Here is a 13,504-nt window from a genome sequence, read left to right on the forward strand (position 1 = left end):
TTTGTGAAAGTACTGTGGAACAATCAATTATATTCTGATGCTTATATATTGATAGTTATATCAATGTCATTGCTTTGTTTATATATTTTACCCTGACATATGGTCCTGTGTCTAGTATCCCATGATTTTGCAAAGATTCCTTTTGAACCAATTCCTAACAATGACAGAGATGGTAAAGACATATTGCAAGCATGCATTTCTAAGGCTGCTAAAGTCTCTATTAACTGCAGAGATGTTTAAAGGACATACCCTTATATATAGGTGAATGACAGTTTTCATTTCAACATTTAAAATATTTCTTCAAATACAGATAGAAATTTTCTCATCCCTTCTGCTTAAGTAACAACAGCAATTTAGCATGTTCATGTGGAAATAGTTTATAAAAATCTTTACCAGTTCCAGTTTAAATCTTCTGAAGTGCTTCTGAAGATGGCATTTTAAAATCAGTAAGTTTTGATCTAATATAAATTTGATGATCACTATTACAAAACTTGGAAAACAAACTCTAACTTTTTGCTTCTATCTAGCAGTTATCTGGATTTTTGCACCCTGGATCTGACACCCATAATGCAGCAGAATCAGCAGAACTTTTGAAAAACAAAGTTGAGCAGGAGCCATCTCACAAAAATGATTCTCTTTAAATTATCAGGTCAGGCAAGTAAATATTTGGCCAAATTCCTGTTTTCATTAGTCTAAACCAAGTGATAAGACTTACAGTAAGGGAAGCTGCATAACACCAATGTACCTGGTTCTTTTTAATGTGTAAATCAATTTTAAATAAACATAGCTTCACCAATGGACATTGTGATTTATAATGGATGTGAATTGCTATCTATTAAAGATGGCATGCAGAAAGGGAGGATTTGGAAGGTCATTGCTGATAAATGTTAGAAAGCTGTTGGTCTGTCTGCAATGATTAATTTCCAAGCAACATGTTTTGACCCCAATATAAAAGTCCTGGCTTAGAAAGATTGAAGACTACTTAGTTAACATATGGGAAAGAACAACACATTTATTTACCATGTTCTAGTGCTTTCAGGGGAAGCCAGAAAAGAATGACGGAATGGATCAAGGCATTGATGCAATGACCCCAGAACACCTAAAGGAAAAACAAACAAGAAAGTCAGGAGAGTGATGGAACTCTCCAACACTGTTAAAGTTCCATCAAACGATTCATTAAGTCCCATCAAATAAGTGAACAATTTTGACTAGAAAGTGTTTTCTTTCATTGCAAAAGTTGGCGTGCTGCCACACACACAGAGACAAAGACAAACAAAAAACAAAACAGAAATAAAATTCAACATTACTAAATCCACATGAAGACATCCCTATCTTTGTTAAATTTTGAAAAATTTATGCAGCAAAGCCATCTAATTGTACTTTCCATGTTTTAGATTTTTTAAAATGTTTTTATATTTATCAATCCAAACACTATAATGAAGCATGCCTTTGTGTTTCCTGGAGTTGAATTTTAGGTGGAGGAAAACCATACCTCAAGTATCCATTTTCTATTCTTTATTGTGTTTGGATGTTTGTTCATATAAATCAGCCAAGGAAACCATGAAAATGTGACACTGAGTAAATTTAGCTTTAAATATATGAATACAATTAATAATGGGGGGGAGGGTTAGTTATATAATTAATACAGGGAATTCTAGAGTTTGGGAATCTTTTTGGACTAGGAATCATCCTTTTTAAAACAATTACTTCTTGGGGAGTCAAAGGATGCAGAAACTTTTGCAGAGTTATTATATTATTAGAAAGAAGTAGGGTGGGATTTTCAATTTTTCCCTGGCATATTCAAATATTTTACTCATTCATGAACTTTTTGTGTGAACTGGTAATTGTAGGATGGGTATTTTTCCTTTCCCTTTTCTGATTGGAGAGGGCATTTCCTAATATAATACTGTAATAATAGCAGAAAACATTTGCCCTTGTTTCATTTCCATTTTCTCTCTCTTGTGTTACATTTAATTCTTTTATTTTATCCCCACGTTTTGACAACCGTTTCTTCTCAGAAACTGCCATCTGCTTTATAATTCAAGCAAATGTTCCCTTGAAATCTAGTGAGAGAAACAAAGTTTTTACCTTGTTGCAGTGATGAAAATTTTATTTCCTAAATTTGCTGAGTTTTGAAAGTCATTCACCACATTCAGAAATATTTTTAATCACATTGATCACTGTCATCTAATTTTTGAGTACGTTCTAAAACACACATTGCTATGTAAAAATACAGTGACCAGGCAACTAATTCAGATATTCAGCAAGACTCAAAACAATCCTGTTTACTCTTTATTTCTGTAATAATAGGATGACAGAAAGATACATGCAAAACAACAAAATCCAGTCCTCATAGTTTCTTACGCTATTTTTATGTTCATTAAGAACCCACATAAAAATGCAATCTTTTGAAATCTTAAACCACTATAAGCAGCACCATCTTAGACCTTTTCTGTTCCTTAAGCTCTGAACTGCTAAAGTTTTATTAGATAGAGTAGGTTAATAAAAAGTGAAAACTGAGAGTGGAGGAAATTCTCCAAAATATGAAAAGAAAATATTAAGTGTAACTTTACCTGCGTATCTCCCTGAAACATCTTTTTAAACCTATAACCTGAAGGGAACAATAAAGTCATCTCAATATTTTTCCTAGAATCTCTTGAGAGGAAGTGGTGAAAAGGCAACAGGTAAAAGTGTGGGAACATTTCATGGCCAAATACCAAATCAGTTGGAACTTAGTGAAAAGAACACACAGAGATATTAATTCATACGTAAGCATAGAGGCTCTTATAAATGTATATGGTTAATATTCCAATTTGGAACCCTATGCCTGACCTTTTCAACTTTTAGCAGGGAAGAGGGGATTTCACCCAGTGAGAGTCATCATGCTTTGGAAGGAATTAGCAAGCGTAACTCCTGCCAATTCAACATGCTAAATGAAGCAGACATTTTTGGGTACCCTGTTGCAGCTGGATGCCAAAATACTGCCAATGTTGTAGACAGTCTAGTTGCCGTGGCTCAAAAGATAATGAGAACCAGCTCTTAGAAGTTAATATTCAAAGCTTAAATTATTCTAAACATTACCATAAATTTTGTACCTATTCCTAGGGTTGAGCTGCCTTTAAGAATAAGAAAGATATAAGCATGAATGTATAAACTGCATTTCCTCGGTACAAGGAAGCTCAACCTATTCTTAAATGTAGGTGTCTACATGGATTTGAGCATTTCTTCTTTCAGGAACCCAAGCAGTGACAGCACTGACCAGGGAGCAATATACTGGAGTTCCACATGAGTTATCTGTTAACATGGTCTTGCTCAGCCTAATGCTTGATGACATCCATTATCTTTTAACATGGGTTTGTTGGTAAAGTGAGATAATTTGGAATTTCCAGATAGAAATGTCAGTATATAATGCTGCAGTTGTACTATTTCTGACATTTGACTGTCTTTCATGGCTAATGATATGAAACTTGGATTGTTAACTTGTATCCATTAAGATTTTAAGCCTTTTTTTTTGCAACTAACCCCCTCTGCAAAATGTAGATATTTATGAGGAAGAGGCCTTTTCTGTGAGGTCTAGGACAACGTGTCACAGCCAACTTCTTGTGGCCCACTTGCAACAATCCACTAGCCATGGCCAACTCGCTGTGGGACAATTCAATGCTGTATTAATAATTTCATTCAGTTATATTTATTATTGGTGACCACATTTTCAGCGAAATTATTCTAATTCTTGTATCTTCATAAATGACTTAGATGAGGGAATTGAAGGGGAACTCTTCAAATTTGCAGATGACACCAAACTGGCAGGAATAGCCAACACCCCAGAAGACAAGCTCAGGATCCAAAAAGATCTAGACAAACTTGAACAATGGGCCTATCCAACAAAATGAGTTTCAATGTGGAGAAAAGCAAAGTTTTACATTTAGGCAGGAAAAATCAAAGGTACAAGTACAGACTGGGCAAGACTTGGCTTAAAAACAGTAACTGTGAGAGGGACCTTGGAGTGCTAGTCTAGTGGATGATCACTTAACCATGAGCCAGCAATGTGCAGCAGCAGCCAAAAAAGCTAATACAATCCTGGGTTGGATAAACAGAGACATAGAATCAAGTTCACATGAGGTATTCGTACCGCTTTATAAAACCCTAGTAAGACCACACCTGGAATACTGCAGCCAATTTTGGTCATCATATCAGAAAAAAGATGTTGAGAGTTTGGGAAAAATTCAGAGAAGAGCAACTGGAGACAAATACATATGAAGAACGGCTGCAGGACTTGGGTTTGGCTAGTCTAAAGAAAAGAAGAAATAGAGGAGACATGATAGCAATATTCTGGTATTTGAGGGGCTGCCATAAAGCACCAGAGGGCAGGATGAGAAACAATGGTTGGAAACTGATCAAAGAGAGAAGCAACCTGGAATTAAGGAGAAACTTTCTGACAGTGAGGACAATCAACCAGTGGAACAGCTCCAGAAATCATGGGCATTCTATCACTGGAGATTTTTAAGAAGAGACTAGACAATCACCTGTCTGAGATGGTATAGGTTCTCCCGCTTGAGCGGGGGGGGGGGCTGGACTAGAAGACCTCCAGCTCTATTCTATTCTGTTCTGTTCTGTTCTATTTCTGGATTGACTTCTTTATTTTATTATTATTGGCCACGGTTCCATTGAAATTAATTTAACTTTTGTATTTGTTGAATTGTCCTTTGGCAAGTTGTCCTGCAGTGAATTGTCCTGTGGTGGGTTGGATACGGTGAGTTGTCCCAATCCATTTTCAGTGATGGTGTAGCATTATTCTTCTCCAAGAGGTCTTACCAACATCTACTCAATTAATCTTTTGGGACCAAGAACATTTAGCTATAATGATGCCCTTTTGTCTATTTCTTAATATTTCACAACCTTTTAATTCTTACTTTTTATTAGGTATATAATTATATTAGTATTTTCTGATAGGGTTGTTTTACATGTAATCTTCCCCCATAATCTGAATTCACATAAACCAAAGAGTAGTCAACATTGTTTTTCTTTCCACCAAGCAGACCTTCTTCTCTGTTAGGGCTATGAGGAGATCATAAATATCTACTTTCAGTTTAGATAAACCACAGTTGAGTTGTGCCATGATTACCATTCACAGTTGGAAGCTGATTTACTACCCCTACCAGACCTAGCATTTATTAAGGATGAACATTAAGGATTAATCATTTCAATCTGAAATAGCAGCTGTAAATTAAAATTTCAGCTTTAAGCTAATATAGCCCTGTTGTTTTTAATCCTTCCCTCTAGGTAAACATTGCCTCTTACCCTGCTATTGAACCCATCAGCATTTTGAGTAATTTTGTAGAGCTGGGGAAACCTAAGCATGTTGTCTTGGGAGCAGGATCGTTCAAAGATTCCCAAGGTGAAGGGAGGTAATGCTGTAAAAATCTAGAAAAAACAAAGGCAGTAATTAAAAATAACAGACCATTAACTTTATAAACAAGTTGAAAAGTATACGTCATACCTGGAAAGAATCCTGACATTGTTAAAATCCACATCAACAGCTTTACTAAATTCAGTTGTGCTGAATCTAAGTTAGATGCCTGAAGTAGGCAAGTTTTTATTATATGGTACTAGACAGCAAAGCAGAAGGCTGCAGCTGACTGAAGGAAAGTGTCCCATGACTTCTATTCAATAAAAAAAATAAGAGGCCTCTGAATCAACAGCTTATAAAACAAAGGCAATTCAGAATACATTTTAAGCCAGCGGTCCCCAAGCTTTCTGGCACCAGGGACTAGTTTTGTGAAATACAATTTTTCCATGAGCCGGTCGGGAGGGAGGAGGGGATGGTTTTGCATACAATCTAGATCCCGTGCATGCACTGATGAAGCTTCCTCATTTGCCCACTGCTTGCGTGGCCTGGTTCCTAACAGGCCATGGACCGGTACCAATCTGCAGTCGGGAGTTGGGAACCCCTACTTTAAGCTACCTTTAGCAGCCTAGATTGATTACTGCTATCATGTATTTGAAATAATATAAATGCTCAAGGCATTTATAGCAACTGAGTGAAGATTGTCTCTTCAGTTTCTTTCATGACAGGTAATCCTCATTTAATAACAGTTGCTTAGCAACCATTTGAAGTTAAAGCAGACCTTCTCAGAGCTGTTTTCAAAGTTCTAACATTTGCCTTCCCCTTTGCACTTTGGACTCTTGGCAACTGCCTTGCGTTTATGGCCATTTGCAGCATCCCATGGTCATAAGACTGTGATTTTTGGCAGTTTTTGCTGGTTTCTGGCAAAAAACGCCCATTGAAGAAAATTGACTTGTTTAACAACCACTGCATATACCTAAAAATTGCTGCAATAAAGGTTGTAAAATTGGGTGCGGTCATGTGGTAACCCATTTACTGTACTTACGACCATCATTCTGGGTTCAATTACAGTCATAAATTGAGGACTACTTGGGAAATGGTTTTCTAAACCATTTAACCATTAATGTTAAATTAATTCTTTTACTCCCTGCCTGTTAATTATTTCCAGACAAGTGGACAGTTTTGGTCCATAGGAAGCAAAAGCAAAAAAGATCTTTGAGACTAATGAAGTTTATGAGATGAATTACAAAAAATTAATATATTTTCAGAATGCCTCTGTGAAGGAGAACAGCGATTTTGAAAATATGATAAATATACCTGCATACATGTGTGCTTGAATTTTATAGTAACATTTAATCTATTAGTTAGAATTAGTGAGTGTGAGTGTTCTTGTGTTTAGTAGCAGTCTCAGCTTTAAGTTATCTTCAGATTGAATACAGAAATATTTTTATGGCTCAACATTTATCCTGGCATTTGGTGAGATTACAGTTAGGATTAGGCTTCTTTGAAATTTATGTTAAAATTTAATATATACATTACACCCAGAGTGAGTTTTTTATGCATAGTGTACTCCAAGTTTTAAATTAGAGTTTTTCTGCTGTTATTCTGAGTAGGTTAGGCCAGTATTTGGCTTTTCCAAGATTTATGATCACTTAATAGTTGTATAGTAGTTCCCAAGATATAGTTTAATGTATCTTTGAAACCAAGGAATCTTTTTATACTTAGTGGTAATTTTTCAACTTAATTATGATTTAGAATCAGTATAGAATGATCTTAAGATTGAATTTTTCTATTGGTATTCTGTATAAGTCAGTGTTAGGGTTCAGCTTCCTTGAGGAATATTTAATATGTGCTATTCTGATCCAGAACAGGTTTTTTTTTATAGTTAGTTGTAGCCTTATATTTACATGGGATTAGGGCTGAGTTTGAAGAGAGTATTATGTTAAATATTTAAAATGGTATTTCTGAGAGGTTAGGATTAAGGTTCTGCTTCCTTGACATTAGTGGAAAAATTTAGTATGTGCTTTTAGAATTGTGCATGCAGGATCTTTTAGGTTGAATATTTATACTGGCACTTATCTAAGGATAGGAGTACATTAATGCTTCCTTGATGCTGATAGTAAAATCCAATATATATCTTCTGTGCATATGGTGCATCCTTGGATAAGGGATATGGAGATTAGTTACAGCGAATGAATGAATGAATCAATGAATGAATGATTAATGATTCACTTGAAATTTTATGTTTAGTAAGAAACAAACAAAAGGACCAGCAGACAAATCAACCCAGATTTTTCGTTTGAGGTGCAAATTATGAGGTTCAAATACGGTATAATTCAGATACATTATACTGTATTATACGTTGGACCTAGGTCTCTAGAGAAGCCTATAATGCTGGGAAAGAGGGAAGGAAAGAGAAGAAGAGAATGACCAGCAGCAAAGTGGATGGACTCACTTATAGTAGTGATGAGTGCACCATTGGAAGATCTAAAATACTAGCTTACAGACTGATTGTCACAGAGCAAATCTATCCACGTTGACACCAACTAAATGGCACATATTCAATCAAAACAATGTTAAGTTTAAATTAAGGCTTCTATAGAGTGTTGAGTGATTCTTAGTTTAAATATTTGTATTGTCATTTTGTAGGAGGAAGAATTAGGTTTTCTTGAACTTGGTAATAAAATTGGGAATTACATTAGATTCAGGATTAACTTTTATCATTAAAGATAACCTTATGTTTTAAGGTTTAGATTGAAGATAGGATTGAATATTTACTTAGGCTTCCTTGAGGTTAATGGTAATATTTACTATTCAGACTTGACCATTTTTTAATGTTTTGCGGTAGACAAATTTATACTGAGTATAGCAGGATACCAAATATTTGGACTGTCATTTGGGAGAGCTTAGTGTTAGTGTTAGGCTTCCTTTGTTTTAGAAAAATTGCATGAGTATCTTAGAATAAGACAATATTTTCATGTTTTCTGGGAATATTGTATTTCTATTAGTGTTGAGCTGAAATATATTTATGATGGTAAATATTTATACCAGAAATTTGGTGGATTATGCTTAGTTTAGGCTTATTTGAGATTGATAATAACATTTAGTGGTTGGTTTTCTTGGTCTAATCATGAATTAATCAAGCATGACAAAATGTTGTGTCTCCAGTGTCTTCTCCACTGAGTGGGGTCATATCAACTAAATTAGATTTCTTATTAAATATTAAAATATTATTATTAAAACATTAGGATAACTATGTGATAATTATGTGACAACAGCTGACTCAGCTAGTAAAAATGAGCCATCAGCATGTATAGTTACATATCAGAGAAAATGACTGCATATCCTCTATTAAAATGCTCTCAAGAGCCAGTCCTCTATTTAAGAAGTAGGAAAATCTTGGTTTGCCACTTTCATTCCAATTCTTGAAATGCATCCATCTGCCCAATTAGTATTGTCAATTTCTGTGACAATTCCACTCTCTGGTGACCTCAACTGTGGCTGTTCAATGCAGTCTCTGAGCCTTGGAAATGAGCCTATCCTTCTGTATCTTCATAGTATGTTCATAGTATGTTTAGGTGTGTGTCATGTATGTGTTTCACTTTGAGAGCGGGCAACTAAATTTCATTTTTGATGTGTGCCATTGTGCCCACAGTATAAAAATGACAATAAAGGTTATCTTATCTTATCTTATCTTATCTTATCTTATCTTATCTTATCTTATCTTATCTTATCTTATCTTATCTTATCTTATCTTAAGTCTTATCTGAACTGTTGCCTACTTTAGAGTTAAAGTAGAATTCCATTCAAAAGACAATTGAACCATATCCTGTTGTCCCCTGCTTGATTGTCAAGTCAGTTGAAAGTTGACAGGGCCACTTGTACTTGATTGGCCATAAATTGTGGAGGCATTTGCTAGGTTTAAAAGAATTATTTACATTTTTAAAGAATTATTTCAGATTAGGAATAAAAGCAAAAGCTTTCTATTTTTGTTCAGATTTACTGGCCAGCAAGCCTAAGTAAAATAGCCCAATAGAGAGGATCAGATGAAATACACTGCACAGACATGAACAACCCTGGAATGCCATCCCCTGTTTGGCCTATTATCAAGTGGAGGGGGGAGAACACTTACCACATTGTAGAGTCCAATGCACCAGCGCTCAAATAAAATCTGTCCAGAGAATCCATTAACAAATGCAAACCAAAGCTGAAATAGAGAAAGGTTGCACAAAGCTTTAGATCAGTGTGACACAACATATTTCTACACATCGGAGAAGCACATGGAATGTGGACTTCGTTTGGAAGCAGCTGCCGAGCAAATTCTAAAAATAAGCGCTCACAGTTGTTCTTTCTTAAATAGAGAATACTACAGGAGTGGTGAAACAATCTGTAGAATTTGCATCATTACACTAAAATAACAAACTTGTAAGCATATACAATGATTCGTCAGGGCTAGCAAATTCTTAGTGAGTATTCTTTAGCACCAGAAGCTAATCTGGTTTCAGCCACATAGCATGTAAAGCCTAAACCGCATGCCAAGAAAAATAATCCTGTAAATACATGATACTATTCTAGTGGCCTATAGTTTACTCAAGTTCTCTCCCACCCTTAGGATTTGAAATGGGTGAAGTAGTTGAAAAGAATATTTTAAACAATTATTGAAAATAACAACAACAACAATCTGGTTCCAAACAGTTGTCTGGGTGGCAAAGGCTGATGCTTCAAAGACTCCCTAGAGATTCAGTATTGGTATGGAATATGAGGAATTAGAAATCAGAAGAAATCAAGCTCTAAAGCTATGTATTTGGCAATAAGCCAGTAGCACTGAGTTCTGAGATACTGAGTAGAAGGAAAGTCCCTTGTGTTTGGACAATTCATTTCACAGTTCTGTAGATATGATTACAGTATTACTTAAATACATATAAAACAAATGCAATCCAATGTTGCACAAGTAGAGATAAGCTTCCGGTCCAGTTCTGGAGAGTTGTAAACTTTTGGAGCAGTACTAGGTGAGGTTGGGGGAGGGGGAACACAATTGTGGTGTAGGAGTAGGAAGAATCTCATCCAAAGATGTCTGTTCTGCTTTCAAATAAGTTTAGTTAAACATAGATAGGGACTAACAGGTAGATTGAGAACTACTTTGAAATGATATCTAACTTCAATCTTATGGATTCTGAATGGTCTATTTGAAGTCTAAACTTTATATATATACATAATTTCCCCAGAATGTTGGGAAAACTCCCACATGCCCAAACCAGTCATCCCCTTTCTTCTCAAGGTCTTGACTTTAACAAGAATTGCTAAAATTATGCAGGCCAGCAACTGACCATGGTTGACTCAGACTTGATGAGTCTATAGGAAAGCCTGCCAAGCATAGCTTCGTGTGCCAAGCCCCTGGGGGCTGCAGACCACAGCTATGAAATTGCTATGAGCAAAAGCATCCAAAGTTATTAAATGGCTTTTCTTATCTGAGAAAAAATTCTTTTTAAATTTTATTTTGTTTCATTAACTATTTATTGCCTGCCGGCCAGCCTGCCTATCAAAATGGCCAACCTCATTAAATATAAAATAATTGCAGAAAAGAAAACTCTGAAGATTCCTTAAAAAGACATTCAAATGCAAGTACAGTCAAATTTAAAACTGAAAATCCCAGCTTTCATTAGTAGTGGCAGGCAGGGGGAAATATGAAGAAGACAGGGGCAGGCCACTCCTAGGGAAGGTGGTTCTGATTCCCATGTTCAGCCCCAAATCTGAAGCTTTAGCAGCTCTGTACTGCAGCTCTTTATTTATTATTTTATTTTATTTTATTTTATTTTATTTTATTTTATTTTATTTTATTTATTTTATTTTATTTTATTTTATTTTATTTTATTTTATTTTATTTTATATTTTATTTATTTATTTTATTTTATTATTTTATATTATTTTATTTATTTTATTTTATTTTATTATTTTATTATTTTATTTTATTATTTTATTATATTATTTATTTTATTTTATTTTATTATTTTATTTTATCACATTTATATAGCTGCCAATTTTACGAATGGTGACTCTGGGCAGTCCACAACGATAGTGTGTGGGTGTGGGTATGTGTACAAAAAGCAGTAAATACCAATATAAAAAAGCAGAGTAATAAATATCCCCCAAATCTCAAAAATACAATCCAAGTGAATAAAAAATGCTCCCCTCAACAGTGGAGCCATCTAGCGAAATCTCTGGTTCCAGATCTGATTACATAACCAGGTCTTGAAACCCTTTCAGAATATCCAAGGGGATGGGTCTATGTTACTTAATGCCATGTTGGCCTGCAATAAAGCTGTAAGTGGTTTGTAACTGAGTCCATCTACCTTCTCTTTACCTTTTACCCGTGGTGGCAAACCTATGGCACACGTGCCACAGGTGGCACACAAAGCCCTCTCTGTGGGCACGCATACCCTCGCCCCAGTCCTAGGCCTTCAGCTGGGTTTTATAAAACCTTTTCCCTCCGCCATGTGCAAAAAAAGAGGTTCAATCAATCAATCAATTTCAACTTCTCGTGGGAAAAAAAAAGATCTCGCAAGGTTGGATTTGATTGATTGAACTTTTCAGTCCCACCCAGTCTGCCATTACCCAGTCTGCCATTACCACCGCAGCCACGCCCACCCAATGGGCCACACCCACCCCATGGGCTACACCCACCCAGCACTCGATGATACATAAGTGGGTTTTGGGTTGCAGTTTGGGCACTCGGTCTCTAAAAGGTTCGCCATCACTGCCTTATACTTTTTCCAGCATTCTTCACATTTACAGCCTTCTTCACATAATCTGTCTAAGTAGGATAATTTGAGCCTCATCATTTGTGCTTTGAGTGAAAACTCTGGCTTGAATTGTCCCATGACCCATCTGCTTGTTGTTGTTGTTGTTTATTCGTGGTATTCTCAGGAACACAACTATCAATATCACATTTCAAAAACATCAACAATCTTTCTACCCTGCTTCTTCAAAGTCTATCTTTCACTTCCATAGAGTGTCACAAAGAATAACATTGCCTCTACTAGTCTGATCTCCTGGCATCTGAATATCTTTTCCAAGGCCTTCCTGATTGTTCTACAAAATGCTAGTGGGCTGCATATTTCTTGACTGCTTGTGCCTTTACTATTGATGGTTGCTTTTAAAAAGCAGAAGCTATCTACTATTTTGGTATCTTCATTGTTAAAGATGGATAGATAGTTGAAAATGAATCTACTTGAACAAGATTCTGAGCAATTTCATTTTCAACTAATGGCATACACATAATTAATATGGAACATTTAAAACTTGAAACAGTTAAGAACTAATTTATTTAAATGCTAATTTATTTAAATATGTCAAGATGTTGAGATAACAAGCCACCTTTTCTAAATACAGGCATTTGTGCAAAATAGATAGCTTAATAATGGGTAGAACTATCCCTCTCCCCATACCTGCTGAAGGATATGGGTGCTGATACAACTGTGGTACCAACAATTACCACAGGCTGCTATTATAGCTACAGAATATATGGAGAAAATATTAAAATCTCAAAATAACAGTTCTTTCCACTGATATTCACTTAATTTGCATGACTTTTCCAAATATATTTATCTAACAAAGCAGGTTATTTTTATCATATGGTATTCATTTATAATATATCATTTTAAAATCTTCTTTATGATGAATACATTTCAGGAGTGTATATACCGTATAATCCTTAATATCTCTGTATTTATTTATTTATTTATTTATTACTTTAATTTATACCCCGCCCTTCTCCCGAAGGACTCAGGGCGGCTTACAGGCAATAAAAACGGAACTATACAATAAATATCTAAAAACAATTAAAATATATATTAAATAAGCCTGTTATTTTTAGAAAAATTATAAAATCCCTATTAAAATCCCTATACAATCCCCCCCCTAGGCCAATCCCGCTTGATGGAAAAGCCATGTCTTGAGGGCATGGCGGAAGGAGGGGAGATCCGGAATAATCCGGATCTCTGGGGGAAGTTCATTCCACAGGGTGGGGGCTCCCACAGAGAAGGCCCTCCCCCTGGGGGTCGCCAGCCGACACTGTTTGGCCGACGGCACCCTGAGGAGGCCCGCTCTGTGGGAGCGTACCGGTCTATGGGAGGTAATCTGCGGCAGAAGGCGGTCTCGGAG

At 35.8% G+C, this 13,504-nt stretch overlaps 1 protein-coding gene across 1 annotated transcript in view; it reads right to left on the bottom strand.

The window, feature by feature from the left end:
* ATP8A2 (ATPase phospholipid transporting 8A2) overlaps nt 1-13,504 on the bottom strand; it is a 339,208-nt gene that overhangs the window by 94,128 nt on the left and 231,576 nt on the right. Inside the window, exons 28-30 of the mRNA XM_015817039.2 lie at nt 9,477-9,551; nt 5,299-5,421; nt 1,021-1,099 (exon numbers count right to left, since the gene is read on the bottom strand). Of these exons, the coding sequence (XP_015672525.2) occupies nt 1,021-1,099; nt 5,299-5,421; nt 9,477-9,551 (277 nt within the window). The remainder of the gene's footprint in view (nt 1-1,020; nt 1,100-5,298; nt 5,422-9,476; nt 9,552-13,504) is intronic.

The sequence above is a fragment of the Protobothrops mucrosquamatus genome, unplaced genomic scaffold, assembly GCF_001527695.2.
Source record: "Protobothrops mucrosquamatus isolate PMUCROS unplaced genomic scaffold, P.Mucros_1.0 scaffold549, whole genome shotgun sequence".
Lineage (NCBI taxonomy): Eukaryota > Metazoa > Chordata > Lepidosauria > Squamata > Viperidae > Protobothrops > Protobothrops mucrosquamatus.